Source organism: Colletotrichum gloeosporioides, assembly GCF_011800055.1.
Source record: "Colletotrichum gloeosporioides strain Lc1 chromosome Unknown consensus_111, whole genome shotgun sequence".
Classification (NCBI taxonomy): Eukaryota; Fungi; Ascomycota; class Sordariomycetes; order Glomerellales; family Glomerellaceae; genus Colletotrichum; species Colletotrichum gloeosporioides.
This window is the reverse complement of record NW_025544756.1, coordinates 69,021-95,156: the sequence shown is the minus strand read 5'-3', so window position 1 is coordinate 95,156 and position 26,136 is coordinate 69,021. Positions and strand designations below refer to the sequence as shown.

Below are 26,136 nucleotides of genomic sequence, written 5' to 3'. Positions count from 1 at the left end.
AGTTTATATTATATTATTTCTCTCTTTAATAGTTAGAAAACTTAAATAACTTAAACTTAATTAAGATAAATAAATATATAACTAATATAAAGTATATTAATTTAAATCCTATATATCTAGTTAGTTAGATTAATAGTATTAAAGTAGAAAAAACTAATATAATTACTTATAATTTAATTATAAAATAATAGGTTTTAACTTTTATAAGTAATTTAAAATTAAATCTAACTAATAAATAAAATTAAATATAGAAAAATAGGTATTATATTAATCTATACAAAATATCTTTTATTCTATTAGCTAACTTATAGCTAATTTAAGAGAGATTTTCAAAGAATACTATTACATTTTAGGCCTCTAGAGAGGGGTTAAATATCACACCCTAAAAAAGCAGGTAGGCTAGAGTTAAGCACTTTTCAGTGTCTGAAGGGATATTAGGCCGCGTGGGAGCCCTAGTTAAGGAGTACCTTTCCCTACCTAAGCTAAAATACACAAAGGTTGTTATCTTTCCTATGCTGCATAATCACTTTAGGGGTATAGACAGTTATGAACCCCCGTTCTTCAGACGCTCAGCTTCAAGCTCTCTCTCAGCTTGTTGGTAGTACTTCGCGGTGTCGACACCATGCTGGTTGTGATTGACGAAGTTGAACCAAGGCACGACACCCATGAACAGAGCAGAGTATCTTGACTGTCTTGCAGCAACGCCCTGCATGTGAGGGGTCAACCTGCTCTCGCCATATAGCGGCTTTCCCGCCTTGACCTTGGAGACCATCTCCTTCATATCCATCTCAACCTCTCTCGCATTCTCGGTGGCACCGTAAAATCGCACTATGGCTCTGTGGTTAGTGCCTCCGTTCCTTCTGATCGTCGTACAAACTCACAGCTGGAGCGCTGGTAAAAGTATAGAAACCCTCCAGCGAGACCGATGGCTCCGGCGAGGCGCATGGCTTGCGCCAAACCTCCCTTACCGACATGTGAGGGAGCGAACTTCTCGAGGGCAAGGAGAGCGCCAGGAGCGAAGGCTGCGGCTATAGCTCCGTGGGCATAATCGGAAGGCCTGGCATAGCCAACGACCCTCTTGAAGTGGCTGTGGACATTCCCGCGTTAGCAATCGACCTGAGCTGTCAAATGGCCAGGGACAATCGGGTTCGGGCATACGGGTCATTGTCGATGAGCTTGGAAGTACGTTAGCGTTATCGGCAGCGGAGAAACAAGGATTCGTAGACGGAGTACGAACAGGATAATCGCTCTTGACGACCTTGGTGGGAATATATGTCTGCACTTGTGCGGTAGCCATGGTAGCGGACCACAATTCAAGACCCAATTGCGTCGGTGGTAGCTATCGTCGTCCAACAGTTCGAGGTGGTTGTTGAATTAGATACGGCTGAGCGCTGATTGGAACTGAGCTTGAACCCTTTGCCTGAGGCACTACTCCAGCCGCCTGCGCCACAGGAGGTATGTGGCTATGGCGTGTCCGACTTTGTGGCTCGCTCATCGGAAGGTCTGTGCGGTAACAGACAGACGCGTTTCTTAATTGAAGTCGCGCCGCGCACGATCGCGTTGGCTAGTGACAATCCAACTTAAGGCATATATATATACACTCCACCCTGGATGCAATTTGCTGATGCCTCGTGAAGTTCACAGAGCGTCGTCAACATGACATCAAGAACAACACCCGAGTATGATGACTTGGACAATTATGCCGTTGAAGATTTTGATGACCCGTTTCGAACCCCGCCCCCGGACGCAAAGGAGCTCGGTGTGAACAAGAGAAAACAGGGTGAAGCACTGGGGCTCGAAGAAGAAGTTGAAGTCAGTAAGCGAGCGAGGGTTCCGAGAGTCAAACTTGACGAGGCAAGGTGAGGTTTGGCGCAGCCGATTATTCATGTCTGATGTGTAACTGACCACGTGTTTTTGCAGACTGCTCTCGGACAATGGCATTCCCAAGCTTCGAAAGCGCGCCGCAGACCTCCAATTTAAGGGGAAGGGTCACGAGGTCGGCTTTCTCGATACTCTGACGCGTATCCCGTGGATACAACTAACTCACTGCTAGTTCTCTGATGCAGCCCGCTTGCTGTCCTTCTACCAACTCTGGCTGGACGACTTATTTCCAAAAGCCAAATTTCTCGACGCCCTAGCGATGGTAGAAAAGACGGGACACAAGAAGCAAATTGCGAATAAACGGTTGGAATGGATCAATGAGGGCAAACCTAAAACCTGGGAGGCGGATGACGCTTTGGAGGTGGAAGCTGAGATTCCAGGTCCTGTGGCTGCCGAGGTAACAGCGAGTGCACTTGCTTCTATCACACAAAAGCGCCCGGAGACACCAGAAGCAGCTGTTCCGGACGAGGACGATACATACGGAGCTACGCCCGCAATGCCACCCAAGAGTCAAGCTTTAGGAGCGCCGGAGCCAACCGAAGAACCAGACGGGGACGACGATTTGGATGCTCTTATGGCGGAAGCAGAGATGGCTGACCTGATGCAACCACCGGCTCACGTTCCGCACAACCAATTGGCCGGAGATGACTTTGAAGATGAAGAGGCAGCCATGGCTGAGATGGACGGCTTGTGGTGATATCAACGAATTGTGTATGATCACCGACTATGTAACGAAACTTGGGAAAGGGAAAGAAGGCGAAAACGACAAACGGAGGCTAGACCGCGGGGCATCACGTTTCACATGGATTGCCGCATGGACGGCGGGAATGAACTTCCTTCTTGTCATGTCCTGTAGCGCTTTCGGGAACGTCTAACAGCTTTAATAGTCGAGGCTGAGTAACGCCCTGTTCTGCTAAACCACCAGGGTTCAGTGGTTTCTTATCAGTTCAGCGTCCCCGACCTATTTACCACAATCCATAAAGGTCCAAATAGTAGAGGCGTCACTCAGCCCTAACGATTAGATTCGGAAGAGATTCACACAGCTTTTTGAGCTTCTTGTCGACACACTTTGGCAATATCTTGAACCAGTTCTTAGAAATTTGTGCGTTGTCGCGAGGCGACTCTCGTTCAGTATGTGTTGTTACATTTCCCAAGTTTGACCTCTAATTTCGCTGGACACCATCCATAACGCCGTGACCATCCCTGCCTCCGTAGCGATAAACTTTATCAAGCTAATCGACAACGCTTCCCAAATTCCGTCACGTCCGCCTCATCACACTTCCGTTTGGAAACTACTGTAACATAGGTGCTAGCTGGTGTCGGACTATGATTTCTCGAGTTGGGGATGTCTTGCGGTTCAAGTAGGCCCTTCCGGGCCAGATTCCGCTCTTCAACCCTCAGAGCCCATAATAAGGTCATGAGCACCTCTCTAGACGGTAACGGTGCGCCATTCAACCACATCCGCGGTGTCCGACAGCTGTCGCGCCCCGCCGAAGGTTCAGTCGACAACCCTCCAACACGTTCGTCGCATCCTTCAGACACCAACCGCAATGCCTCCATCGTCGCATCCATAAGTGGACGCGCCAGAGTGGGGCTGCAGGTTAAGATTCTCTGAAGAGACTTGAGTCTCAGAGTTGGTAGAGTCGCGGCCGTAGTCCGGGTCCGCTGCGACGGCTGTGCCAATAACCGCGTGCGTGTCTGAGACGCTACCGTTGACCTCGTCGTTGAGGAACTCACTGATGTCGAAAGGGTCCTGGAGGAAGGCGGTAGAGTCACCAGCCAGATAATCGTGTTCATAATCGAGGGAGTTGGGGGAAGAGAGAAGCCCACTTTCAAGGACATAGCGATCTGTGTCAAGGGCCGCCGACAGACTGAAAGAATCACCGATGATGTGATTGACAGCATCTGAAGCTGCAGAAAGAAGACCAAGGTCGGATGCAGAGGGGTTTGAGAGGCCAGCCATGATTGCGGAAGGTCCTCCGACTGTTGACACTGCAGGTCGCACAACATCGCTGCAGGACGTTGTGTCAAGTCGGAGGAGGTCTTCACGTTGGTCTCGGCCACTTCGTTGTCCTCGGCATCTGCCTCGTCATTTTCTGCGATTGGTGAAAGCTCGGGAGATAGCGAAGCGGGGTTGACGGTCGGATTGCTATGAGACGTAGTCATCAAATCATCGACGAGATTCTTCGTCTCATCGATAGAGGGACGATGGCCATCCTGAGAGCCAAAAAGCTCTGGTGATAGGGTGACAGAGTTGGATCGGAGAGGATCGAGAGGCGATGATGACCGAGTCAGCATGCCAGAATCACGGCGAAATTTGTTCAGCTCTTCCACCAAAAGCTGGTTCGCCTTGGTGACGTTTGAAAGGGCTGCTTCGAGCTCCTTGTTCCGCCTCTCGAGAGCCTCGACCTCTAAACGCTTGCGCTCCCTAGAAGACTGCGCAGCCCGGCGGTTGCGAAGGACGCGCTCGACTCGTCGCTGCTCTTTCTCATCTTCCGTCTTCGCTCTTTTCCTACTGGGGATTAGCTACGGGCCTGGGGCATTATCCGATTGCGTCATACCTTGGTGGGAGATTTGTCTTAGGCTCCGGGAGAACTTGACCCCAGGATTTCCTCTTCTTCACAGGCTTCTTCTCACTCGGAGGAGAGTCGGTGTCCGGGGTTGAGACGGGGTTGTCCTCGGTGAAGGGTGGAGGCGTCAACATATCGGAGGGGTTGATGGTGGTATCGTCAGCGGCCAAGGGTGCGGCGTCGCCGAAGAGTGATGGATAGAGCTCGCCCGGAGTCGAAACGAAAGACTCGGCAGGCGAATCTTCGAACTTGATCATGGGTGATGTCTGTTCCCAAGCAGCCATTGTAGTTTGCGGTTGTGATGGTGATGCAACAAGGCTGTGGGATAGGCAGATAGGAGGACTTTTTCGTTGATGCGAAGCGCGAGACACAATCGACCTCCTAGTTCCAGTGTGGAGAGTTGGAAGGTCACGGCGGGGGGGGGGAAGTGCGTTGCAGTAATGATGTGGGTGTGAAGTGGGTTATTGAGAGTATGGAGGTGCCGTCCTAGTTCCTCATACAAAAAGATATAGAAAGAGCGTTATTCTGAGAAGGCATGATACCTCTTTGACGAAGACCCGTAAAATGAGTCAGACTGATTAGGTGAGTCACCGACACAAGGCACCAGGTCCGAGTGGAAGCTTGATCGTCCGGGTCCTGGGGCAAGTTGACAAGTGTTCTCTCTCGTAGGATTGGTTTGGCGTGGTGAGAGCTGAGGATTGCTAGACCTAAACCCAAGGCGCAGGCGATGTGGCCTCTTTTGTAAGTTGAGGCCACGCTGGCCCCGTGCAAGGGGGCGCTTTGGGATGGTTAACGTCTAGTGCCTCAGGCACAAGTGCCCAAGCCTCCGAAAGCCCCCAAGGCCGCAAGGGCAAAAAGGACCTACGGTTGTACCTGAGGCCACAGTGGAGGTCGTAGTGGAACAGGGGGCGAAAGCGAAGCAAGGGTGCCGCCTAAAATGGGTTCAATCACGCAAGGTCTCAGGAGGTAGGACTTGTCGTGTGTTTGTCTACTCCGTATCGTGCCAGCGTGCCTGCGCGCAGTAAGGTAAGGAAAGTACCTGTAGATACGTATATCTTTGCAGAGTGGAGGGGGCGCAGAGGATGCTCCAGTGTCATCAGTGTGAGTGGGCGAAACCCCAAAAGGGAGGTAGGTACTAGGCGCAAGGGGGGCATTCGGAGCGAATCCAGCGAGGTAAGTGGGTGGTGATTGGTGGATCTATGTAGCTGACAGCAGTGAAAGGAGCAGGAGCGCGTAGCGACTCAATGGTTTCACTGGCTCGGATGTCTTCCCCAGTTCCACGTCTAAGGTAACTTGCAAATGGGGGGCCTCGGGTCAGCTCTAAACAGGAAACACGGGAGCCACGGGGCAGAAACACGAATGGCGCACCGTGCCAAACGTTGGCCGCCGCTCCAGGGAGCATCCCCCTTTTCTTTGCTTCCGCGAGGCACGAACTGTAATTAATTGACCATCTCTTCGTAGGTTCCGAGTCCGCTCAAGCGAGCGGGCTTCGACGCACTGGATAGTCCGGATGCTTCTCGCTGATCAGGTTGATCAATCGATCCTCTGCCGTATCTTCACGTAAGCCTGGCTTCGCTCCGCTGTGTTGCGTGCCGTGCCTCAGCTGCCGTTGCTGACCTGGCTGACTAGGTGCCTGCATGGCTGACATGGCATGCGCTGCTGTCAGCTGAGCTCACCGCAACTCGCCGACTCTCTTCACCGTTGAAATACTATATAGCAACAAACCCGATTCACGCACTTGACATGTCTGCTACAGTGCTAAGCGGCGACGTCCAAGTCTGAAGCGACCCACAGAGACGACTCGCAGTATCCATCGCCGGCAGACGTTGGAAACGATGGCTGATTTGGTGCCTCGACGTCGTACCGCCCGCCGCTTGCTAAACTTAGCCACCCGACTTCCCCGGCGTTATTGCTCCAGCCCAGGCCCACCCAAGTTTGAAGACCTCAACCCTCGTGCGACCTTACTCATCGGCGCCGCCACTGCGAATTCCTCCTCCAACCTCAGCGTGTTTTCACGGAAGACAGTGCCCCAATCCGGGCTGAATCTTACTAGGTAGAAGTACCTTTCGCCCCGTTCAAATGCTTCCACGTTTTATACTTTGGTGCCATCTCAAGGTCGCAAATTCTATTGCGAAAATGTCCCAGAACCAGCATATTTGGCCGGGCCAAGGCATTGCACACTGTGGTGCTGCTGAGTCGTCTTCGTCTCCGCTTCTTAATCCTCCCTGCCTGCCTAGCAATCCAGGAATCTCATACCGACTGTCTTCTGCTCCGATTCCTCACATTACTCGACCTCGCTTGCTTACGGCGTCATCCAGTCGAAGTAAGGGAACTTCACCAGGCTGAACAGCATATTGCGTGTCTTTATCATACGCGGTTTTTTTTTGGTTTTTTTTTTTTTTTGGGGGGGGGGGGGGGCANGGGGGGGGGGGGGGGGGGGGCATGGAGGGGTCGTACCAGGTCGCCGGTCTGCGCTCCGCACTTGATGCGGCCGCTTCGCCGGCGTACCCATCCATCGGACCACCGCTCCTGAGGCGATCTAGGCGTTCTGATTGCCGCAGATCCGCTGCACTGGCCAGCAGGCGACTCCTGAGTCCAGACTGCGACGCCTTCAACCTTGGGGGTGCACCGTTGAAGGCCGCTGTTCGTCAAGATACCTTTGATACGCTTTAGGGAGTACCAGCCATGAACTTTAAGAGCTGACAATGATAAATGGAATGTGCCCGGCTGAACATGTACGGTGTACCTCCGATGATATCACTGACATGCCGTCGAGACTTTCATCGATGGCCCATGTACCTATGCCAAGTTCGCCTCAACGTCTTGCGACGAGCTAGGACTAACTATGATTACATTAGTCGCCGTCGCCTTCATTGTCGCCTTTGCCCTCCTACCGAGTCCTATGTCGACGCCTAAGGTAGTTGTGTGTCTAGTCACGTAATAGCAGCCGACTCTCTCTCAATCTAAACATCGAGTGTGGCACGCTGTTGGCGCGTCGTTCGGTATCAATTGATTTGCACCGACGCAACTGGCTGTGGCATGTCTACGCCTTAAGCAAACCGAGGATGTGACAAGTACCAATGTTTCACCGCATACATTTCATCCGAGACCCCCTTTTTTGTGATACCCACACCCGCTCGTCGCATATGACCATGTAGCGTCGGATTTGGATTCAAACTCGTTCAATCGATGTGCTTAAGGGTCGAATGAACGTTAAGAGCTTTGTCTCCCGCAAATGGCAGCGAGACGACCGAGGACGAGAAGCTGAACAGGGTACGTACGCAATTAGCTGTCGAAATCCGTCTCTCAATACTAGTCGGACGTCGGCAAGAGGAGAACGAAGTACCTCCCTCCCCACCTAGTTCGAGAACAATCACGGAAGGCCAGACACCTTGATCGTCGATTTTCCCCCTGCTGCCCGAGTTAATCGTTGTTTCAACGTAAGGAACGGCGGTACGTACAGTGAACTGCTCCCTCAGTCGTAAAAGACCCCTTATCTTCCGGACGTCCTCTGCCTGTTGCATGTACTTCTTGCGTAGCTTTTGATATCCGTATCATTGTTATTTAACCCCAGTTCATAATCTTGGATCTGGAAACTTGTTACAAGACAGGATCCCAATTACCGTGGGCACCTTTGACAATGCCCTCAATGTCTGAAGTTACCCAGCCGCCGTAAAAGTCACCTGGCTGAGGCTCAACCAGTTCCCCATCTACAAAACAGTCCCACGGTCCTGCATAGAAAGACAAATATCCCTTGATTGCTTCGAACCCGGGCGATGGGGAGTCGTACGACCAGATGCGATTCGACACTACCTGTGGCTCCTGAGCATTGGATGTTCCGGGTGCAGTAATTGCGTAGTAAGTTGCAGCACCCTTCCACTCGCAGTATGTACTCCGTCGCGTCGGGGTGAGTGACACGTTAATGGAAGTGGATGGGAGATAGTATGCTGTCCGAGAATCAGTTACGATTCGAAGAATTGTGATGGTCGCATAAGAAAACACACTGGGAGGATGGTGAGTCTCTAGCACCCAGTAGGCATTCTTGGTGTCTGCGATCATTTCGCCGTGCCAAGTGATCCGTAGGTGTTTTGACACCTTCTCCAGCAGTGGAGGTCGTGGAAATGATTGCACGTTCATTGGTTTTGCAGCCATGGGAGAATCGATTTACAAAATGCGTTTTTGCGCTCCTGAGGGATAATTCTGTCGGGCTAGAGTTTATTATACTATGTCCTTCGCTACGCGGACGCCAGCATGAGAGCATCATAGATATCGTCTCATCCAATTTCCGGCGATATAGTTCGTCCGGTTTGAGGCGTCCAACAAACCATTGATGATGAGCCGCAGGCCCGCTGGAGTCAAGGCTGGAAAGGGTTATGTGGCAGGGCTTGGGAGGGTGTCTCGCTTACATAATACATCTGCACCGCATGGCGCGTTACGTCATGCGCTATGGCTGGTCTGAGAGACGGCCCCGCCCGCGCAGGTGTCAGGCTGCCAGCTCGTGAACCGATACCGCTCGCTGTCTCTTGTCGCCGTTGCCGACAGTCATCATCCGACACCTGACTGGCCAACGAATGACATAACTTCCGCGTCCGAAGTTGATCATATTGTTCACAGCCTGGGCTTTTCATATTTATTCCGTGATATCTAGCCTACCTTGCTGCCATCAGGCAAACGACACTCTCAGAGCCGTAGCGTTGCGATAACCTCACGTTAACCCCGCCACCACATCCCCGATCCTGAATCGGCTCCAGACGACATCATGTCGAACCGTCAGCTGTCCCGAGACATGCAAGTCGAGTTCCAGGCGAGGGTACGTACGAGATACTGATTAGCCATCGTGCTGTGAGAAGGCACCTTTGCTATGATTACTGACAGAACTCTAGTTCCAAGCCAAGCAAGCCCGACGAGAAGCGCAGAAGGCCGCGAAGCAAGACCCAATCCTGAAGAAGCAAATCCAAGATGTTGGTCATCGCCAGAGAGCGCGTCCCAATGTTGCTTTGAACCACGGCTAATGTTCGATCGGATAGCTGCTGAAGAAGGGCGAAACAGCAAAGGCATACCAGAAGGCTAAAATGCTTCTTTCTAAGCAAGCTTTAGCTCAGCAGATGGATCAAATGGCGGATATGGCCGAGCTGTCCGCTGCCCAAATCCAGGCCAATAACTCAATGAATCGCATGACGCATATGATGGGACAGTCGTCTCGTACCATGTCCCTCGCACAGAAGAACATGAACCCCGAGAAGGTATGTCGAGTCGATGCGACAACCACCGTAGTGATACCCTTGGCCTCTACTTACAGGCCATTTTCCATTCCAGACCCTTGTTACATTGGAGCAGTTCAAACAGCAAAACGAAGAGTATGCCATGTCCAACGGCATTTATCAGGACGCCATTTCGCAATCTACCAGCGCCCAGGTATCCGAGGACGCGGTTCATGAGCTACTAGGCAAGCTAGCTGATGATGCAGGCGTGCAGCTCAACGCTGAGCTCAATAGTGCAACACCAGCCAAGGAGGAGCTTGTCGCTAGTGAGCCTACTGCGGAAGAGGAGGATGCCTTGCAACAAAGACTGCGGGCTTTGAGAGCATAAGTTCGTATCGCACGCTGTCAAATTAAACAGGTATCACTCATTAAGGATTTCGGGACTTTGAATCAGGCGTTTTTGGGGAATTTGGCACACGCGAGAAGAATACTGAAGGAATGAGCTCACGAACACACATCGTCACGAGAAATAGTCTTCTGTAGGAAGGCTATGTGCCGCGGCAGCATTCTTGTGGTTTTAATCGAGACTCAGGCAACTCGTCGGCCAACGCGTATTATCATTAGACTTGAGGCATGTCGAATATTTTATTTCCTACATGTACAAACTGGCTACTGCTGTAATATCCCGCTTGATCATCTCCTGTGCAGTCTGCATCTTCTGATACAGTTCCGGATCGCCGATGATACGAGCAGCATTCTTGACCTCGCGGCATGTCTCGTCAAGCCGCGTGATGGTTCGCACGATTGTGCCCTCGAGCACGTCTGTGAGGTCGGTGATGTTTTTGAAACTCATGCCTCTCGCCCATTCATAGACCACCTCCATCAGACCGAACCTAGGACGAGATATGAAGTCATTGGAATCGTCCGCGGCTTGGATGACCTGGTACAGCGTTTGAACCTCGTTAACCTTCTCGCTAATAGCAATGATGGTGTCCTTGCCACGCTCAAGATTTCCGGTCAAATTTGGCTGTGAGTCAGTCTTCTCCTGAAATACGAAGGCAGAAAGCAAAGCTGCAATCTCGGCCGGCTCGTAGTCTGCGAGCACGTTGTCTAAGATTAGCTCCGTCAGGACGAGTTCATCGCCTGAATGGATTTCGCAAGCTACCTTGCCCTTGAGCTGAATCCTGGAACTCTCGTCGATGAATTGAAGTTGCTTCAGCACTTGAATTCGTTGCTCATAGTCGGGAAGCAGCTGTAGATTCTGGTCCGACAGAGACTGGCGCAACTGAGAAATATGCTCCTTGATGAGCCACTGATCATGACACATCGCGAACTGTTTGTTCATATAGCGTTAGTAGTCGCTCGTCGTCAATGTGCCTTTGTAAAATAGATGTCACTTACATGCTTCAAGAACTGTCCACAGGACACTGATGGAGACGACGATGCAGTGAGCTCAGCATCCTTTCGTTTCTTCATCATCTCCTGGAATTGCAGGTTTTTGATCTTTGAAAGGTCCATCTCATCCCACAGGTCGTCCCATGACCGACAGATCGAGTGGAGTCTGTCCTTTGCCTTGATGTACTTCTCGCCACTCTGGAAGATCTCTGGCACGATACCTTTCGTCACGTACCTGGTGAGGCACTCCACGTCGCCCAGGGGCACATGCAAGGTCTTAATGCGAATGTGCTTCTTCGCCTGTGGGAGCGGCGTCAGATATCTGCGAAAAGCCGGAATGAATGGTAGAAGGTCGGTCGAGTCCCGAGTTTCCCTTATGAGTCTGATCTCGCATACATGCAGAGTCGGACTGCCCTGTGGGCCCTTGTTTGTTGCCCCGTCCGACAACAGAATGCCCGGTGTACGGATGCCATCTCTATTGTACACAATCAGACGCGACTGGCTGAACATCTTGCGACCGATAGGGATGCCAAGGAGGAACTTATACATCTCCTCGGTCAGCACTTTGTAGTCTTGAGAGGCTTGGTGGCAGTCATCAATTGATGCGTCGCAGGTATTGCATGAGTCCCGCTTGATCTTGGCCAGGTCGGCCTCCGAAACCTTGACGGCTTTCTCATGCTCCGGCAGCAGCTGTTGTGTGGCGTGTTCTGAAAAGCTGCGCTTAATCATCTCTTCAATCTTGAGTGCCTCCACTCGCAACAAGTTGAGAATCATGTTGTAAGTGAGTCGAAATTGGGATCTAAGCTTCGATGGCTCTCCCAAGATCATCTTCTGGAGATCAACAACTGGGGGGGCCTCATCGCCACCTGGCGGAACAATGATAACTGAACCAACAGTGTCCAGGCCTCGGCGCCCTGCCCGACCAGCCATTTGCGTGTATTCACCGGGAAGTAGATTTCGGAACGAATGACCATCGTGTTTCCGGTAACCTGAAAAGACGACAGTTCGAGTTGGCAAGTTGAGACCCATGGCAAATGTTTCCGTTGCAAATAGCACTTTAACGAGAGTCTGGGCGAAGAGAATCTCGACAATCTCTTTGACAATGGGTAGAAGGCCTCCATGGTGAACTGCAATACCCCTCGACAAGAGTTCCCTCAGTCTGATTATTTGAGGGAGGACTCGGTCTTCCGGCTTCAATCTGGCGATTGACTTCTCAATAGTCATATGAATCGCACTCTTCTCGGCGGCGGTGCAGAAGTCCTGGTTGCTAAGTGCATCAGCATTTTCCTCGCACCGTTTCTTCGAGAAGACAAAGATACAGCCAGGTAGCAAATTGGACTTCTTGAGAAATTGCACAAGATGAACCCAGAGATTCTTGTCCTGAGCAGCCGATGTGAAGCCGCCTTGACGACCAGTCCGTCCTAGATGGCCTGGTGCATGGCTGGCACGTGGTGGTCCGCCACGTCCTCTTTGCTGGCCTCCACCACCCCGAGGACCGCCGCGCTGCCCGCCGCGCTGTGCTCCACCTCTCTGGCCTCCTCTCTGGCCAGCAACACCGCCCCCGCGCGCCGAGTTGGTCGTTTCCAGGGCCTTCGGCTTGTCCTTGCCTTGAATGGCCTGGTTGGCTTCCTTCCACCCTTTTTCGACGAATTTCTTGTCGGAGTCCACAATCTTGTGTATGTTTTTGCCAGCCCAGAGGTAGTGTTCAAGTGGAATGGGGCGCTTTGGGGTGGAGATGACGTAGATGTCTTTCTGCTTTGTCCTTCCAACCCAAGAAGCGAACTCGTAGGTGTTGGGTACAGTAGCAGATAACAGGATGAGCGTGACGTGCTCTGGAAGCATGATAATGACCTCCTCCCAGACGACACCGCGTTCAAAATCATTGACGTAGTGCACCTCATCAAAGATAACGAACTCAACATCCCGTATCAAATCTGCCCCTCTATAGAGCATACTGCGCAGAATCTCCGTAGTCATGATTAGACAGCTTGCCTCTGGGTTGATCTGGACGTCGCCGGTCAGGATTCCCACCTCATCGAATGTTTGGCGGAAGTCACGGAACTTTTGGTTGCTCAAAGCCTTGATGGGTGAGGTATAGATGGCCTTCGTCATGTGCTTTGAAGCGAGGGCGATGGCATACTCGGCGACGACAGTCTTGCCCGCTGAAGTATGTGCAGCGACAAAGACAGAATCGCCGTTTTCGAGATGATAGATGGCTTCCTTTTGAAAAGTGTCGAGCTCGAAGGGCCAGTCTCTTGCCATGTCGGGCACTAGCTCCCTGAAATTTGGGATCTCTCTCTTGATGTCGACCATATGGGCCCATTCTCGTCCAGCCTTCCTAGCACTTGACGCTGTAAGGGTACCGTGTGGCTCCAAAGCCGGGAACTCAACAGGCAAGATAGCATCGATGTCCTCGCCGTCTTCCTCGTCGGACTCAGGATCCCTTTCGCCATTTGTTTGAGCTTCGCTTGCCGGCTCTTCAACTTCCGGCGCCTCCTCAGGCTCTTGGTCCAGCTCTTGCTCCACTGCCCTGGCCTCATCCTCATTAATCTTTTTCATGCTGACGTCAATACCGCGATTGAGGCCGGGGGCAACTTCGAGCAGCCCGCCCTCGCCAAGTTTGATTACTCTCTCGAGCCTGCTCGAGGGTGCTGCATCATCACCCACGCCAGCTCGATGTACCTGGTCCTCGAGAGCGGCCGTGGCCTCGATGCCCTCCAAACCACCGGGAGCAAAAGGGAAAAAGCCAGCGGCACCTCGTACGAAGTCAGCTCTGCTGGCTGGCTTGCGCAGGAATGAAGTAGAGTTCTTCGCCGTGGCACTATTGGCAGGGACAGTCACATTTTTGTAGCCTGTCACTCTGCCCTCTAGACCATGCCTCTGAAATCGTGTCACGGTTCGGGTCTGAGGTTGACCAATCTTGAACAGCTCAGTGTAGTCCACAGGGCAGTCCCAGCGTCTAGAGAGATCAAGTTAGCAACAAGAAAGAGACGATGACCAATATTTAGACTTTACTGTTGGAGTCGGCTGAGCCAAATTGGTGAGAATTCTGTGGTAGGCGTAAGAAACTTGTTCTCAAGGCGTGTCCTGAGCTCCGACACATTCTGTTTGACTCGTTTGCGTGGTCGCTGCTCGAACAGAATATCATCGATGTCGAAGGCGTCTTTTTCAAGAGATAGACCCTGAGTGGCCTTAGCCAGATCAGAAGCCATCTTGAATGACGGTACAACGCACAAACAAGACGACTTTGCGCTGGTGTGTAGGCAAGATGAGGTTGTGGTGGTGATGCAATCGGGCAAAGTAGCTAGTCCGAGCTCCCTGGTAAGGCAGACTGCCTTAGTACGCTTAGGGTAGGTGGGGTTGGTGACGGCGCGTGGGGCGGTCGCTAGGTGCCTCATCTCTTGACTCCGGCAAAACAACAGCGAGATGTTGACACTTTGGCTTTTAGGGACATGTAGACGACAAGAAACGAGACTACAGGTACTGGACTCAAGTTATGCGGCACGTCGGGCAAGCCACGAACCGAATAGCCTGGCCGACACGTTTGTTACCGAGCCCAATAACAGTGGCTAGCTTTGCGGACACTTAGGCTCCCGAGATACACCTCACAAGAGCCTCCATCATTCCCGCTCACCATCCTGCATATGCTGCGCTATTCTATCAGATCGCACAAAGCCTCGTCCTTTTAGTGAGTTCCTGGAGGGATAGATTACCGACGAGCGTCTCGCATTTGCACTCACAACCCTAGAATCCAGAGCAGTCACTGACCCATCCTCTCTGGACACATGGCTGGGCCTTCCGTCAATGCGCCCACAATTCCTGCCCCCCAACGCACAGCCAGGCGGGTTGGCCAAGCCAGTTGTCTACAGGTGATCCTTCACGACTAGTTGCGCTCTCAGGGTATGAGATGTATATATGACAACTGAGCAACATACAAGTACAAGCTTCCCCCGAGTCTATCAAGCTCAACATCCCATTATGAACCGCGTCCCATCTCGTGAAGCGTCGCATCAAGTAGCACACCGGCACCCACACCTTCATTGATTTCGTATGATTCCTCAGAGACGCAGCATCTTTGCGACGTAGTCCTCGATGATCTGCTCGGTAGGGAAGCTCATCTCCTCAAGACCCTGGGCATAGGGCGTAGGAACATCGGCACCAGTGACTCTCTGAGCAGGGGCGTCGAGGTAGTCGAAGGCATATTCCATGGTCAGGGCCAGGATCTCGGAGCCAACGCCAAAGGCGGGGAAGCCAGACTCCACCGAGAGAAGGCGATGAGTCTTCTTCACAGACTTTACGATAGATTCAACGTCCAAAGGCTTGATGGAGCGCAAGTTGATGACCTCGACCTCAACACCATACTTCTTCTTCAGGTTCTCGGCTGCAACCAAGGTTTGGCCAACGCAGCGCGAAAGGGTGACAATGGTCAGGTCCTTGCCAGAACGCTCGATCTTGGCCTTGCCGAAGGGGAGAACAAAGTCGTCCTTCTGGGCAGCCTCTGACATGGGAAAGGTCTGGCCGTACATGAGCTCATTCTCGAGAACGACTACAGGGTTGGGGTCGCGGATGGCGGCCTTCAAAAGACCCTTGGCGTCCTCGGCGCTCCACGGGGAAACAACCTTCAGGCCGGGGATGCTGCCGTACCACGCAGAGTAGTCCTGTGAGTGCTGCGCAGCGACACCAGCGGCAAAGCCGTTGGGACCACGGAAAGTGATGTTGCAGGGCTGAATACCACCCGACATGTAGAGGGTCTTGGCGGCAGAGTTGACAATCTGGTCGATGGCTTGCATGGCGAAGTTGAAGGTCATGAACTCGCACTGTTAGGAGGGAACACAAGTTAGAGATAAGAGTTCGGGTCTTCAAGGAGGCACTCTCGTCAAGGACGCAAGAGCCAACCATCGATTCAATCAGCAGGAAGAAGGAAATATCCACGTACCACAGGGTGCAGTCCACTCAGAGCAGCGCCGACAGCGAGACCGCAGAAACCACTCTCAGTGATGGGCGTGTCGATGACACGCTTATCTCCGAAACGATCCAAGAGACCCTTTGTAACCTTGTACGCGCCATTGTACTGAGCAACCTCCTCGCCAAGAACGAAGACCTTGTCGTTGGATTCGAGCTCCTCGGCGAGGGCCTCGTTCAGGGCCTCACGAACAGTGTAGTCCTTGGTTCCCTTGGCATCGGCATACGTCCTTGTCTGAACGGCGAAAGCCGCGGGTCGGCTGGCGAACTGGGAAATGGCAGAGGAGCGCAGAGCAGCAGCTCTGGACGAGACCGCCAGGCGAGCTGCGGGACGGAGAAATCGGGACATGGCGAATTGAGTTTTCGGCGTGCGGGTTGACTTGAGGCGCAGAGGTCGCAAGTGGAAAACCGGTGTTCCCAGATGAAAATTCCAATTGCAATTTCAGAAAAGAGCAAGTAGGCGGACAGTCAACGGCCGCAAGCACGGGAGTACTGATGGCCAACGACGAGGGTTGAAGTTGGGCGTCGGAGGGAGAGGGATGGGAGTGTGACCGGAGCTGTCGAGGGATTTCGCAGCTTTTTTTTTTTTTTACTTAGCTCTATGGGCGTTGAGTCCGTTGAATTGCGGCGAGCTGCCAAACAACAGCGTTGGGGAGGCCTTGGACGTGGGGCTATCCCGTATCTGGACTAGCGCTCTCCCTGCGCATTAGATAATCGGCCGCGCCTTTTTTGTCGGCCAATCAAGCATCCGGCTAGGGAGCCATCGATCCATTCTCTGAACCACAAAGCAGGTCCGATTTAATCCCGACGAGCTCCAGTTCGAGCTCCAACAGTATTACGACCGCTGCCACCCGTTTCCATCCGAACTGCGAGTGAGATGGCGGGACACCATTTAGAGCGGTGGTCTGCGCTGGTCCACTGTCGGACTTTGTCAGTCCCGACTGAGTTCCCATCGGACATAGCTTTCGAGTGTTTCAATGTGGCGGGTGGTGGGTAGCTAGGCATGTTACGACCCATCACAACGGATCGGTGCTTGCATTGTCATTGTCAAACTATTCCGATAGTACCTCAACGTGACGAAGTTCTGCCCTAGAATCACGAGCGAGTCAAGATATCACTAGAAGGTTGTCCTCCGCTTGGTTACTCCGGTTGAGATGTGCATCTTTCAAACTGCGTCGCACAACATCCTAGAGATCGGAGGCAGCACGCCTGAGTGTAAGTGCTTCATATTATGAGTGACTTCTCTTCGTAATTACAATTATGCTACAGGTGGTGATATAATATACTCTCCTACAACGAGTTGCAATGTCATGACCTCTACTCTTCCCATTCGTTTTATTCCTTCTTTCTTTCTGCGATGAGTATTCTATATCGCCAGCTCCTCAGTAGGCAGGCTTCTTGCCAACCATGAGATACATGGGGGTGAATAGGTGATCCTTTCCACCAGCAACCAAGCAGTCAGCTGCCACCGCCAAACTGTTTGCCGTCTTCATGGTCCCGGCGGGGGCAAGCTTGATAGCCTCCAAGCCTCCAATGAGGTTGTGCATAATGGTTCGTCCCCACTTCGTCATCCGCACGATGGTGAAGATGTCAAAGACAGACTGGATGTATCGCACGTCACCAGACAGGGGCCAGTACCACGGCATGGGGTCGGGCCTGTCGGCAAGATCCTCGTGATGGAGCATCTCAAAGCCTGCGGCCTTCATGGCTTCAAGACCCTCCGAGACCTTGCACATATTAGAGATACCGTCGCCCTGCTCGATACCAAGTCGAATTTCGCGATGCTCCAGGTTATCGTTATCGTATTTGTCCGTCATTAACCACTCGTAGACACCAAAGACGCCGCCGGGCTTAAGAACGCGAAAGATTTCGCTGTAAATACCCTCCAGGCTAGGAGCGTGAACCGTGGCTTCGATAGCATAGACGGCGTCGAACGAGTTGTCCGGGAAAGACATTTGCTGAGAACGGACGGTTAGTTGATCCAGTAATTAATGAGGATTGGAAATAAGGGTAGTACGACTAACCATGAAGTCTCCCTTGACGAACTTGAGTTGGCTCGCCAGACCTTCCTTGGTGGCGTAGTGGGTTGCTCGGTCGATCTGGTAGTCGTTGTTGTTCAGACCGGTGACGTGGCAGCCGGTGAACTTGGCGATTTCGCGCGCAGGTCCACCAACACCACATCCAACATCAAGAACCTTCATACCCTCCTTGATGCCGATCTGGTGGGCGAGGTAGTGCTCATGGCGAGCAATCGCCTGGTAGAAGGGCTCGCCGTGAGAGAAGCGGCAAAAGTGGAAGGATTGGCCCCAACCATACTCATAGAGGTCGGTTGCAAGGTTGTAGTAGCTGAGAAACGGCGAGAGTTAGGCGGCGTCATGATCTGGAAGACATGGAGGCATGTGGGCATCGTGAACGTACTGTCTGGTCAAAGTCGCGTACTCGGCTGTTCTAGACTATCGGAGAGTAGCGGGTCAGTCTATGCTTAATCGCAACGTCCGGGCGTGGGAACTCAACATACGGCTCGCTCCTCAGCGGTCTCGTCCTTAGCGGCCTTGTTGTCCCAGTGCTTGAAATACTCGTCGACAGCAGCCTGCTTAGCATCGCGGCCCTTGCTGAACATGGCGGCAAGACCACCAGTCGCCTTTGCACTGTCACCGTGGAGGGCCTTGTTGAATTGGGCATCGCGAGCGTGATCCTCGCGCTCGAGGTTGTTGCTCGTTGAGGAAACCATGACGGATGTTGAGGTTTACGTGGAGAAGCTAGGTGCAATCAATAGCCTGTGAAGCGACGAAACTCTCGAGACAGTTGAGAACTTCAGTAGGAGAAAGGAAGAGAGAGCAAGAGAGTGAGAAAGCCAGGATTCAGCAGCTTCGCACACAAGGGTGAGCGGGGGTGTTGGGCTTTTTCTCTCGTTTTTTTTCCCCCCTTTTCGGCTGGAAAAGGAGAGCGGCGGGCAAGTCGAGGCGGCATGGGAGATTGTTTCTCTCTGTTTTGGCCATGTAAAATTCACTTCCGCGCCCACGCCCACCAACACTGTGACCGCCTCGGTAGGTCAGGTAAGGTAAGGTGGTAAGGTACATGTGTACAGCAGCGAGATAAGGTAAGTTGCAAGGTACATTCCTGGGGGGCGTCCCCACTTGACCGACTAGCAGCAGCATCCGGATGGCCCTCTAAACAGTTAGATGCTCTCGATACCTCATTGCTAAGAAGGGAGCGAGTCTCCTGTCACCCAGGAGCTACTACTACCGCCGCAGTCGGGTATCCGTAGGTGGCAGGGTATTACGTGAAAGTAAAGGTGACATGTTGATGCAAGGGTCCCTATCTGACAGAAGCCTAACATCCAACCACGTACAACGAATTATCTGGTGCTGTCTGGACAAGTTTCCCGGCAATTGACCAATAAACATTGAACATGAGCGTGTTTTGTACCTACCTTAGCACTACTGCTTCACATTGGCTCAGCAGGCGATGAATTCACGGTGTGACGGGCAGTAAATGCACGCCGGCTCGGACAGTAGAGCAGGGACCCGGGGTTGGCCTGTTCAAGCCGAATACGAACTCGAAGCCTCATCTCACGACAGGAGGGTGGCCATGCAGCCACCACGTCGCGCTGGCATGTGCCACCCGCTACCTCGAAGTTGTCCTTGACCTCCTCTCTGCTCTTGGCCTACCCGATGTTTTATCTCGTTATCCATGGGATTCAGAATTATGCAGGCTCCCGAGCTTGCAGAATGAGCCGCTAGAGTCAGTTAAAGCCGGCACGTTCAAGTGCGTGACGCGGCGCTTCCAAGTGGTAAACCTAAAAGCGTGGCATCCACCTTGTTTCGTCTTCGTTCGAACTGATATCGAAAGTCGCGAGTCTGAGGATGAGACCAGCCAGTAAGCAGTGAAAAGCACCTGATCTGAACGGTGCATCAAGTCGCAGGTTCGTCCACTTACCACGTATCTGACTTGCATGCTGTGCAGTAGTGCTGGACATTGCAGCAATTGTCAACGTATAGGAGGCAAAAACAATGCGAGGTCCATGAAAGAGATCGCCTATTTTTCCTGTGCTAGAGCCACTACTTTTCCTGAGGCTATGCTCTAACCACTTTACCACCATCGTCGTCGTCGTCGTTGTCGCTTCTATTGTTGTCGTCGTAATCGTTATATTGGTCCTCGTCCTCGTCCTCATCGTCGCTGTGGCTACTATCGCTTTAGATGGGAGTAATCAAGTTCACAGGAAGTATAGCCGCAGAGACAGAGAAAACTTTGGCGGTCTCCCATGAAACCACCGGTGGTAGGCGCAACCGATGCAGAGACCGTCCCTACCTACAGCTCGGCGTATGTATTTCACGATGTAGGCGTCGAACAGCTATTTCAGCGAGTGTCGCAGCAGAAAGCCACAGCGCCTTTTCGGAACGTACTATGGATAATTGACAAGCATGCTCACAGCAACGGCATGGTAGTTGCTTTGTTCGCGACCCGAAATTGAGATTCTATTTCTTCAGGCGCAAAGAAAAAGAAAAGAAAAACAAGGCATAAATCTGAAGGACTATGGAGTGAACGTGTTCAACGATAATATGTAAACCGTCGCTACAGATCACTAGATGATATGGTAGGTCACGTGCTTTTTGTTGGTAAGATTCTTAAGAGCTTAAGAGTAAGCGTCACTGGGGTATCCTTGCCTCAGGTACCTCCCGGGTTCCGTTCCCCAGCCGCAAAACAACTTCTGCCACCTCGCCGCCACAATCAGGATTCCTACGACATCACTATCAGCAAGAAAAGCCAAACGCTGGCCCGTATTCCTAATCGTCCTCGATCGACTGCGCGGAGGTCGCGCTTCTAAGGTGCCATGCCACCCCAAATCAAGCAGGATCTAAATCGATCCGGTTGGGAGTCAACAGATTTCCCCTCCGTATGCGAGAACTGCCTGCCAGAGAACCCTTACGTCAAAATGCTCAAGGAGGATTATGGTGCGGAATGCAAATTGGTAAGATACTTTTCACACCCATTGTCGACTTGATTTGCTAAATTTATTTCGCGTCACAGTGCACAAGACCATTCACTGTGTTTAGCTGGAGCGCCGATCGAGCCCACGGCCGGAAGAAACGAACGAATATCTGCCTTACATGCGCACGTTTGAAGAATTGCTGCCAAGCATGTATGCTCGACCTGTCTTTCGGCCTCCCCATCGTCGTTCGCGATGCTGCTCTGAAAATGGTAGCCCCAGGCCCATCCTCCGATATCAACCGCGAATACTTCGCGCAAAACAACGAGCGTGCCATTGAGGAAGGCCGCGCCGGGGTGGAGGAGTATGAGAAGACCGACGACAAGGCTCGAGAGCTTTTAAGGAGGTTAGCTGCCAGCAAGCCTTATTTTCGAAAGGGCCGACCGGTGGATGGCTTGGACGGCGAACAGCAGTTGGGTTTGGCTTCTGCATCCGGCTCGGGTGCCGGTCCAGGAGAAGGGATTGGAGGTAACCCCGCCGTGGGCGCTGGAGTTGGTGGCCCTGGACCGATTCGAACCAGAGACTCCAGAGCCGCCGCAGCCATCGGCGCCCGTTCCGGCAGAGCCAAGCAGACCTTCCCTAGTGCAGCGCAGCTGCCGCCGGGACCCCAAGACTACATGCCGCCGGCTGATAAGAACATCATGTCTCTTTTCGTGACCGGAGTGGAAGACGACCTGCCTGAGCACAAGATTCGCGATTTCTTCAAAGTCCATGGCAAAATCAAGAGTCTGGTCTGTTCACACATGTCACACTGCGCATTCGTCAACTACGAGACAAGAGAGGCTGCAGAAAAGGCAGCGGCGACGTGCCAGGGTCGGGCTGTCATCGCCGGTTGCCCTTTGCGCGTTCGATGGGGTGTTCCCAAGGCTCTTGGCACGATGGACAAGGAGCAGCGAACCCAGATGCTCATGGATGCTCGCCTGCGACAAGGTCGTTCGCGCGGGGGCGGCCAGCCCGGGCGGAAACAAATCACAGATAGGTCTGGTGCTGGAGACACCGCCCAGCCAGCAGCTTCAGTTGTGGTTGCGCCGCCGCCGGGTGCAGACGATGGCCCCCGATATGCGAGTCTTCAGGGCGATTAGAAAGTGATCATTTTGGCAATGAAGAATTCGATCGGAGTCCGGGAGTCTGCGTGCGGGAACACTTTTACGGCGGCCTTGGGGATTGAATCGAGGCGGATTTATACCATTAACCAGGGTATCATTGTCTACTTTACAAAATTACAAGCACCCCCTCTATACACGTGGATCATTGTCTCTTAGTTGCAGCCACATCCGCCCGTCATTCCCTGACTACCACCGGCCGTCTTAACGGAATCGTTGTCACCGCGTTCAGTGTCTTCGTGAATCCGCAGCTCTGAGAATGAGAGAGTCAATAATGCGCTGGGAACAGAAAATGGCTTGGGAATCGCATCACGTACTGTATATACGGGCTTCGTCTTGCTTCCCCTGGACGATATTTTGTCTAAGGATCTTCGCAATATCCTCGGCTTTCTCAATGGCCTGTCTTAGGGAAGGATCTGAAGGTGCCAGGGAGGCTTGGTCGCGGAAACCCTGGCGGATTTGCTGTCTTGCGGCGGTGAGAACGCGGTCGTCCCCTGTAGTTTCAAACATCAGTGGGTTTCTGTATTTAGCATGAAGACCGTTTCCGTACCCTTAAAGGCGATTCTCGCAGCGCGCCAGAGATGTCGATATGCGGGAACGGACATGATGGTTTCCACGTCAATAGGAACGAGGAATCGGCCCGCTTCGGTCAGAAAGTTGTGATTGCAATAGGTATTCTGGCTTTTTCGGTGTCAAGGATATCAAGTCTGACTTTCTCCAATTACAAAGGAAACCGCAGGCGAACGAAACAGATTCCTGATTGTGATAACTCAACAGCCTCCGTCATCAGTAAGCGTATGAGAAGAAATAAAAGGCTGCTGGAGGCGCTAGGTCCACACCCGCCCCGTCGGTGCACTGACACCTCACCCCTCCACGTAGTTGTTTAATTAATTAATTTTTTTTTTTGGAGAGAGGGGGGGGGAAAATAAGGCCCCACGCTCCTGAATTTTCCCTCCAAGCGACGACATCCCATCAACTTCCCCCCTTCCACGACACCTACGGTTGAGCCCCTCGAGTCTTCAAAATCGACGGAATGGCTTCTGCTTCCATTGTCGCACATTCTCTTCCGGCCCTCCCCGAGGGCTGGTCGGCTGAGAAGGACTTCAAGGCCGTTGGTTCGGTCTCCGCTGCCACTCAGCGCAGCCTTGAGCCTGTCGGCCCTCACTTCCTGGCTCATGCCCGCCGCGCCCGCCACAAGCGCACTTTCTCCGAAGACGACCGTATCCAGGCTCAAGAGGCCGCTAAAAAGGTCGAGAACGATGATGACAGCGACATTAGCGAGCCGGAGGACCCCATGCTCCTCCAACGCGATGCCAAGGACTGGAAGGTGGGTGGCTTGGCCTACTCGTGGACTCATGCATATACGGAATGATCGCTGACATGGTTTGCCTCTACAGAATCAAGATCACTACGAAGTTCTGGGCATTACCAAGTACCGCTGGAAGGCTACGGAGGATCAGATCAAGCGCGCCCATCGCAAGAAGGTCCTCAAACACCACCCTGATAAGAAGGCTGCTGCCGGTGTCGTCGACGACGACAACTTCTTCAAGTGCATTCAGAAGGCCACCGAGGTACTCCTTGACCCTGTCAAGCGTCGCCAGTTCGACTCGGTTGACGAGAAGGCCGATGTCGACCCTCCCACCAAAAAGCAGCTTGCCAAGGGCAACTTCTACAAGCTTTGGGGCAATGTCTTCAAGTCCGAGTCACGTTTCTCTACAATCCAACCTGTTCCCACATTCGGCGATGACAAGTCTACCAAGGACGAAGTCGAGGAGTTTTACAACTTCTGGTACAATTTCGAGAGCTGGAGGACGTTTGAGTACTTGGATGAGGATGTCCCCGACGATAATGAGAACAGAGATCAGAAGCGTCACACTGAGCGCAAGAATGCCAACGCCCGCAAGAAGAAGAAGGCTGAGGACAATGCTCGTCTCCGCAAGCTGCTCGACGACTGCTCTGCCGGCGACGAGCGTATCAAGCGTTTCAGACAGGAAGCCAACGCTGCGAAGAACAAGAAGAGACTTGACAAGGAGGCCGCCGAGAAAAAGGCTGTGGAGGATGCGCGCCTGAAGAAGGAGGCTGAAGAGAAGGCGGCCAAGGAGGCCGAGGAGAAGGCCAAGCAGGATCGCGAAGCGTCCAAGAAAGCCAAGGAGGCTGCCAAGAGCGCTCTCAAGAAGAACAAGCGTGCTCTCAAGGGTTCCGTCAAGGAGGCGAACTACTTCGTACCGGGCGAGGCCTCGCCTGCGACGATCGATAACGTCTTGGGTGACGTTGAGCTTGTCCAGGGCAAGATTGATACCGATGAGATTGCAGCTCTGGCCAACAAGCTCAACGGCCTTAAGGTTGCCGATGAGATCAAGAGCGTTTGGAGCGAGGAGGTCAAGAGACTGGTTGGTGCTGGAAAGCTTAAGGATGGGGATGCCAAGACCCTGGCCTAGTAGAATGGTGGGCTGAGGAAGTCATTGAAGAAGATGATATGACTGGGCATGACCAAGATGAAAAACACCTTATGATGGGGGACCAGCGGCGAAAAACACAGTTAGAGGAAATAGAGTCGACGAAAGATGGACATCTTTCAATACACTTGGCCTTGGGTATGGAGCCTGTGACCGTGTGTGAAAAGTAAGCGTACCTTAGTCCAGGCTCATTGTGACAATGGCATCGTTCCTTCCTGTTGGCCTTGAGCTGTAACAAGGGGGGGGGTTATCCTGGCTGGACTTTCAAAGAAAGGCAAAGCAACATGTGGGCGAAGCATAGGAGACTCACACAGCCAGGCATTGTTCTCTTCCTGTTGTTTTCTCAACTGCTTTCTTGATTGTCTCCGTTCTGTTTTTTGCCCTTGGCCTCCGTGGTTCCCTTTTGCCTTCCGTCTCATCATCACCCTCACTTGCAATGTTCGTACCTCCCTTGAAAAGTCATGACATATAGCAAGGAGGAAGAGAGCTACTCGCGCCTTCCGCAACCTTCAGCTCAGGCCTTCTTCACCTTTCTGCTTCCCGACCTCTTCCACCTTCACCCTTCTCACTGCCTTCACCATTGACAGCTCCCATATTTTCCTCCTATCCAGATCAAAACAACAACAAAATTAACAACAGCGCCGCACAAGGCCCCCGCGATGGCTCAAAATCAATATGCGGAATTCGACCCCAACTCAGCGCCTCAAGTCGTGGTACACGATGCCCCCGAGGTCATACAGATGGACAACCTAGGAACTGGCAACGACGGCGTCGTTGAACCGGCCCGGGACAATTCAGTAGCCCAACCGCCCCAGGACAATCCAGGAGCTTTAAAGGCTTTCTGCCAAAGTCTGGCCCGTCACAACAAGATGCTAATCTCCATCGTCGCCTTACTACTGTTGGCCACTGTCCTTCCTGTCGTCATTATTAAGGCCATTCTGAAGGCACAATGGCCTCCGCCCAATTCTCCGGGAAGCGAAGGCACGCCGACGACTTCCACACCCGAGATTTCGTCCTCCATCCCCCTCCCAACACCCTCCTCTACTCTCGCCCCAGTAAGCCAGCCACCTTTCCTCTGCGGGCCCGCCTATATTGGTTTCGTACTCATGCCATCATCATTCGGTTGCTAATTAGTACGGCAGGCCCCTGAATGCAACTCATCCAAGTTCCTTCGCGACGTTAATTGGATAGGCATCGACAACGGCGTCGGTTGGAACTTTACGTTGACGTCGGCCCAGAGCCCCCAGGACTGTTGCGCCGTTTGTCACCAGAGTGTTCCAGAGGGCTGCAACGGCTGGCTCTACGTCAAGACGAACACGAATACCCCAGCATGCAACATCATACCCGGCTTTCCTGGTCCAAATAAAACCAAGTCTTGTCCTTCAGGACGACCAAATCTCGTCTTCAGCAACAACGGAGATTTGCCTCCCGGCCAAGGAGGACTAGGACCCTGTGCCGACGAGGTCCGCAACTGACTGACAGACATGTTGAAGGCGAGGCTAACAACAAAAATGATGGGGAAAGAGGGCCAACGATATCATTCAGCTTCATCTTGTAGATAGCCGCCCATTTACGAAA

At 52.6% G+C, this 26,136-nt stretch overlaps 12 protein-coding genes across 12 annotated transcripts; 5 read left to right on the top strand and 7 right to left on the bottom strand.

The window, feature by feature from the left end:
- Positions 1-544: 544 nt before the first annotated feature.
- On the bottom strand, positions 545-1,297 carry GCG54_00009442 (NADH-ubiquinone oxidoreductase 20.9 kDa subunit; the record flags this gene model as incomplete). Its single annotated transcript, XM_045409388.1, has 4 exons — positions 545-828; positions 882-1,087; positions 1,159-1,175; positions 1,238-1,297. 4 exons carry the CDS (start codon positions 1,295-1,297, stop codon positions 545-547), a joined length of 567 nt encoding a protein of 188 aa, XP_045256807.1.
- Positions 1,298-1,656: 359 nt separating this feature from the next.
- On the top strand, positions 1,657-2,578 carry GCG54_00009441 (Chromosome segregation in meiosis protein 3; the record flags this gene model as incomplete). The annotated part of the gene is made up of 3 exons (XM_045409387.1): positions 1,657-1,859; positions 1,921-1,996; positions 2,054-2,578. 3 exons carry the CDS (start codon positions 1,657-1,659, stop codon positions 2,576-2,578), a joined length of 804 nt encoding a protein of 267 aa, XP_045256806.1.
- An 837-nt stretch (positions 2,579-3,415) lies between these two features.
- GCG54_00009440 (Transcriptional activator hac1) lies at positions 3,416-4,735 on the bottom strand (the record flags this gene model as incomplete). Its single annotated transcript, XM_045409386.1, has 3 exons — positions 3,416-3,864; positions 3,903-4,393; positions 4,443-4,735. The coding sequence occupies 3 exons, from the start codon at positions 4,733-4,735 to the stop codon at positions 3,416-3,418; spliced, it is 1,233 nt and encodes a 410-aa protein (XP_045256805.1).
- Positions 4,736-8,051: 3,316 nt separating this feature from the next.
- GCG54_00009439 (uncharacterized protein) lies at positions 8,052-8,603 on the bottom strand (the record flags this gene model as incomplete). The annotated part of the gene is made up of 1 exon (XM_045409385.1): positions 8,052-8,603. One exon carries the CDS (start codon positions 8,601-8,603, stop codon positions 8,052-8,054), a length of 552 nt encoding a protein of 183 aa, XP_045256804.1.
- A 607-nt stretch (positions 8,604-9,210) lies between these two features.
- Positions 9,211-10,040, top strand: GCG54_00009438 (uncharacterized protein; the record flags this gene model as incomplete). Its single annotated transcript, XM_045409384.1, has 4 exons — positions 9,211-9,261; positions 9,335-9,412; positions 9,479-9,694; positions 9,768-10,040. 4 exons carry the CDS (start codon positions 9,211-9,213, stop codon positions 10,038-10,040), a joined length of 618 nt encoding a protein of 205 aa, XP_045256803.1.
- Positions 10,041-10,304: 264 nt separating this feature from the next.
- GCG54_00009437 (putative ATP-dependent RNA helicase) lies at positions 10,305-14,445 on the bottom strand (the record flags this gene model as incomplete). The annotated part of the gene is made up of 3 exons (XM_045409383.1): positions 10,305-10,985; positions 11,054-14,006; positions 14,063-14,445. 3 exons carry the CDS (start codon positions 14,443-14,445, stop codon positions 10,305-10,307), a joined length of 4,017 nt encoding a protein of 1,338 aa, XP_045256802.1.
- Positions 14,446-15,105: 660 nt separating this feature from the next.
- On the bottom strand, positions 15,106-16,358 carry GCG54_00009436 (Pyruvate dehydrogenase E1 component subunit beta; the record flags this gene model as incomplete). The annotated part of the gene is made up of 2 exons (XM_045409382.1): positions 15,106-15,864; positions 15,984-16,358. 2 exons carry the CDS (start codon positions 16,356-16,358, stop codon positions 15,106-15,108), a joined length of 1,134 nt encoding a protein of 377 aa, XP_045256801.1.
- A 1,033-nt stretch (positions 16,359-17,391) lies between these two features.
- GCG54_00009435 (Sterol 24-C-methyltransferase erg-4) lies at positions 17,392-18,740 on the bottom strand (the record flags this gene model as incomplete). Its single annotated transcript, XM_045409381.1, has 4 exons — positions 17,392-17,967; positions 18,034-18,355; positions 18,428-18,462; positions 18,528-18,740. The coding sequence occupies 4 exons, from the start codon at positions 18,738-18,740 to the stop codon at positions 17,392-17,394; spliced, it is 1,146 nt and encodes a 381-aa protein (XP_045256800.1).
- A 2,205-nt stretch (positions 18,741-20,945) lies between these two features.
- GCG54_00009434 (Pre-mRNA-splicing factor slt-11) lies at positions 20,946-22,081 on the top strand (the record flags this gene model as incomplete). Its single annotated transcript, XM_045409380.1, has 2 exons — positions 20,946-20,981; positions 21,041-22,081. 2 exons carry the CDS (start codon positions 20,946-20,948, stop codon positions 22,079-22,081), a joined length of 1,077 nt encoding a protein of 358 aa, XP_045256799.1.
- A 176-nt stretch (positions 22,082-22,257) lies between these two features.
- On the bottom strand, positions 22,258-22,707 carry GCG54_00009433 (Mitochondrial zinc maintenance protein 1; the record flags this gene model as incomplete). Its single annotated transcript, XM_045409379.1, has 3 exons — positions 22,258-22,355; positions 22,420-22,596; positions 22,653-22,707. The coding sequence occupies 3 exons, from the start codon at positions 22,705-22,707 to the stop codon at positions 22,258-22,260; spliced, it is 330 nt and encodes a 109-aa protein (XP_045256798.1).
- Positions 22,708-23,135: 428 nt separating this feature from the next.
- On the top strand, positions 23,136-24,540 carry GCG54_00009432 (Zuotin; the record flags this gene model as incomplete). Its single annotated transcript, XM_045409378.1, has 2 exons — positions 23,136-23,429; positions 23,500-24,540. 2 exons carry the CDS (start codon positions 23,136-23,138, stop codon positions 24,538-24,540), a joined length of 1,335 nt encoding a protein of 444 aa, XP_045256797.1.
- Positions 24,541-25,217: 677 nt separating this feature from the next.
- Positions 25,218-26,033, top strand: GCG54_00009431 (uncharacterized protein; the record flags this gene model as incomplete). The annotated part of the gene is made up of 2 exons (XM_045409377.1): positions 25,218-25,613; positions 25,701-26,033. 2 exons carry the CDS (start codon positions 25,218-25,220, stop codon positions 26,031-26,033), a joined length of 729 nt encoding a protein of 242 aa, XP_045256796.1.
- Positions 26,034-26,136: the final 103 nt, after the last annotated feature.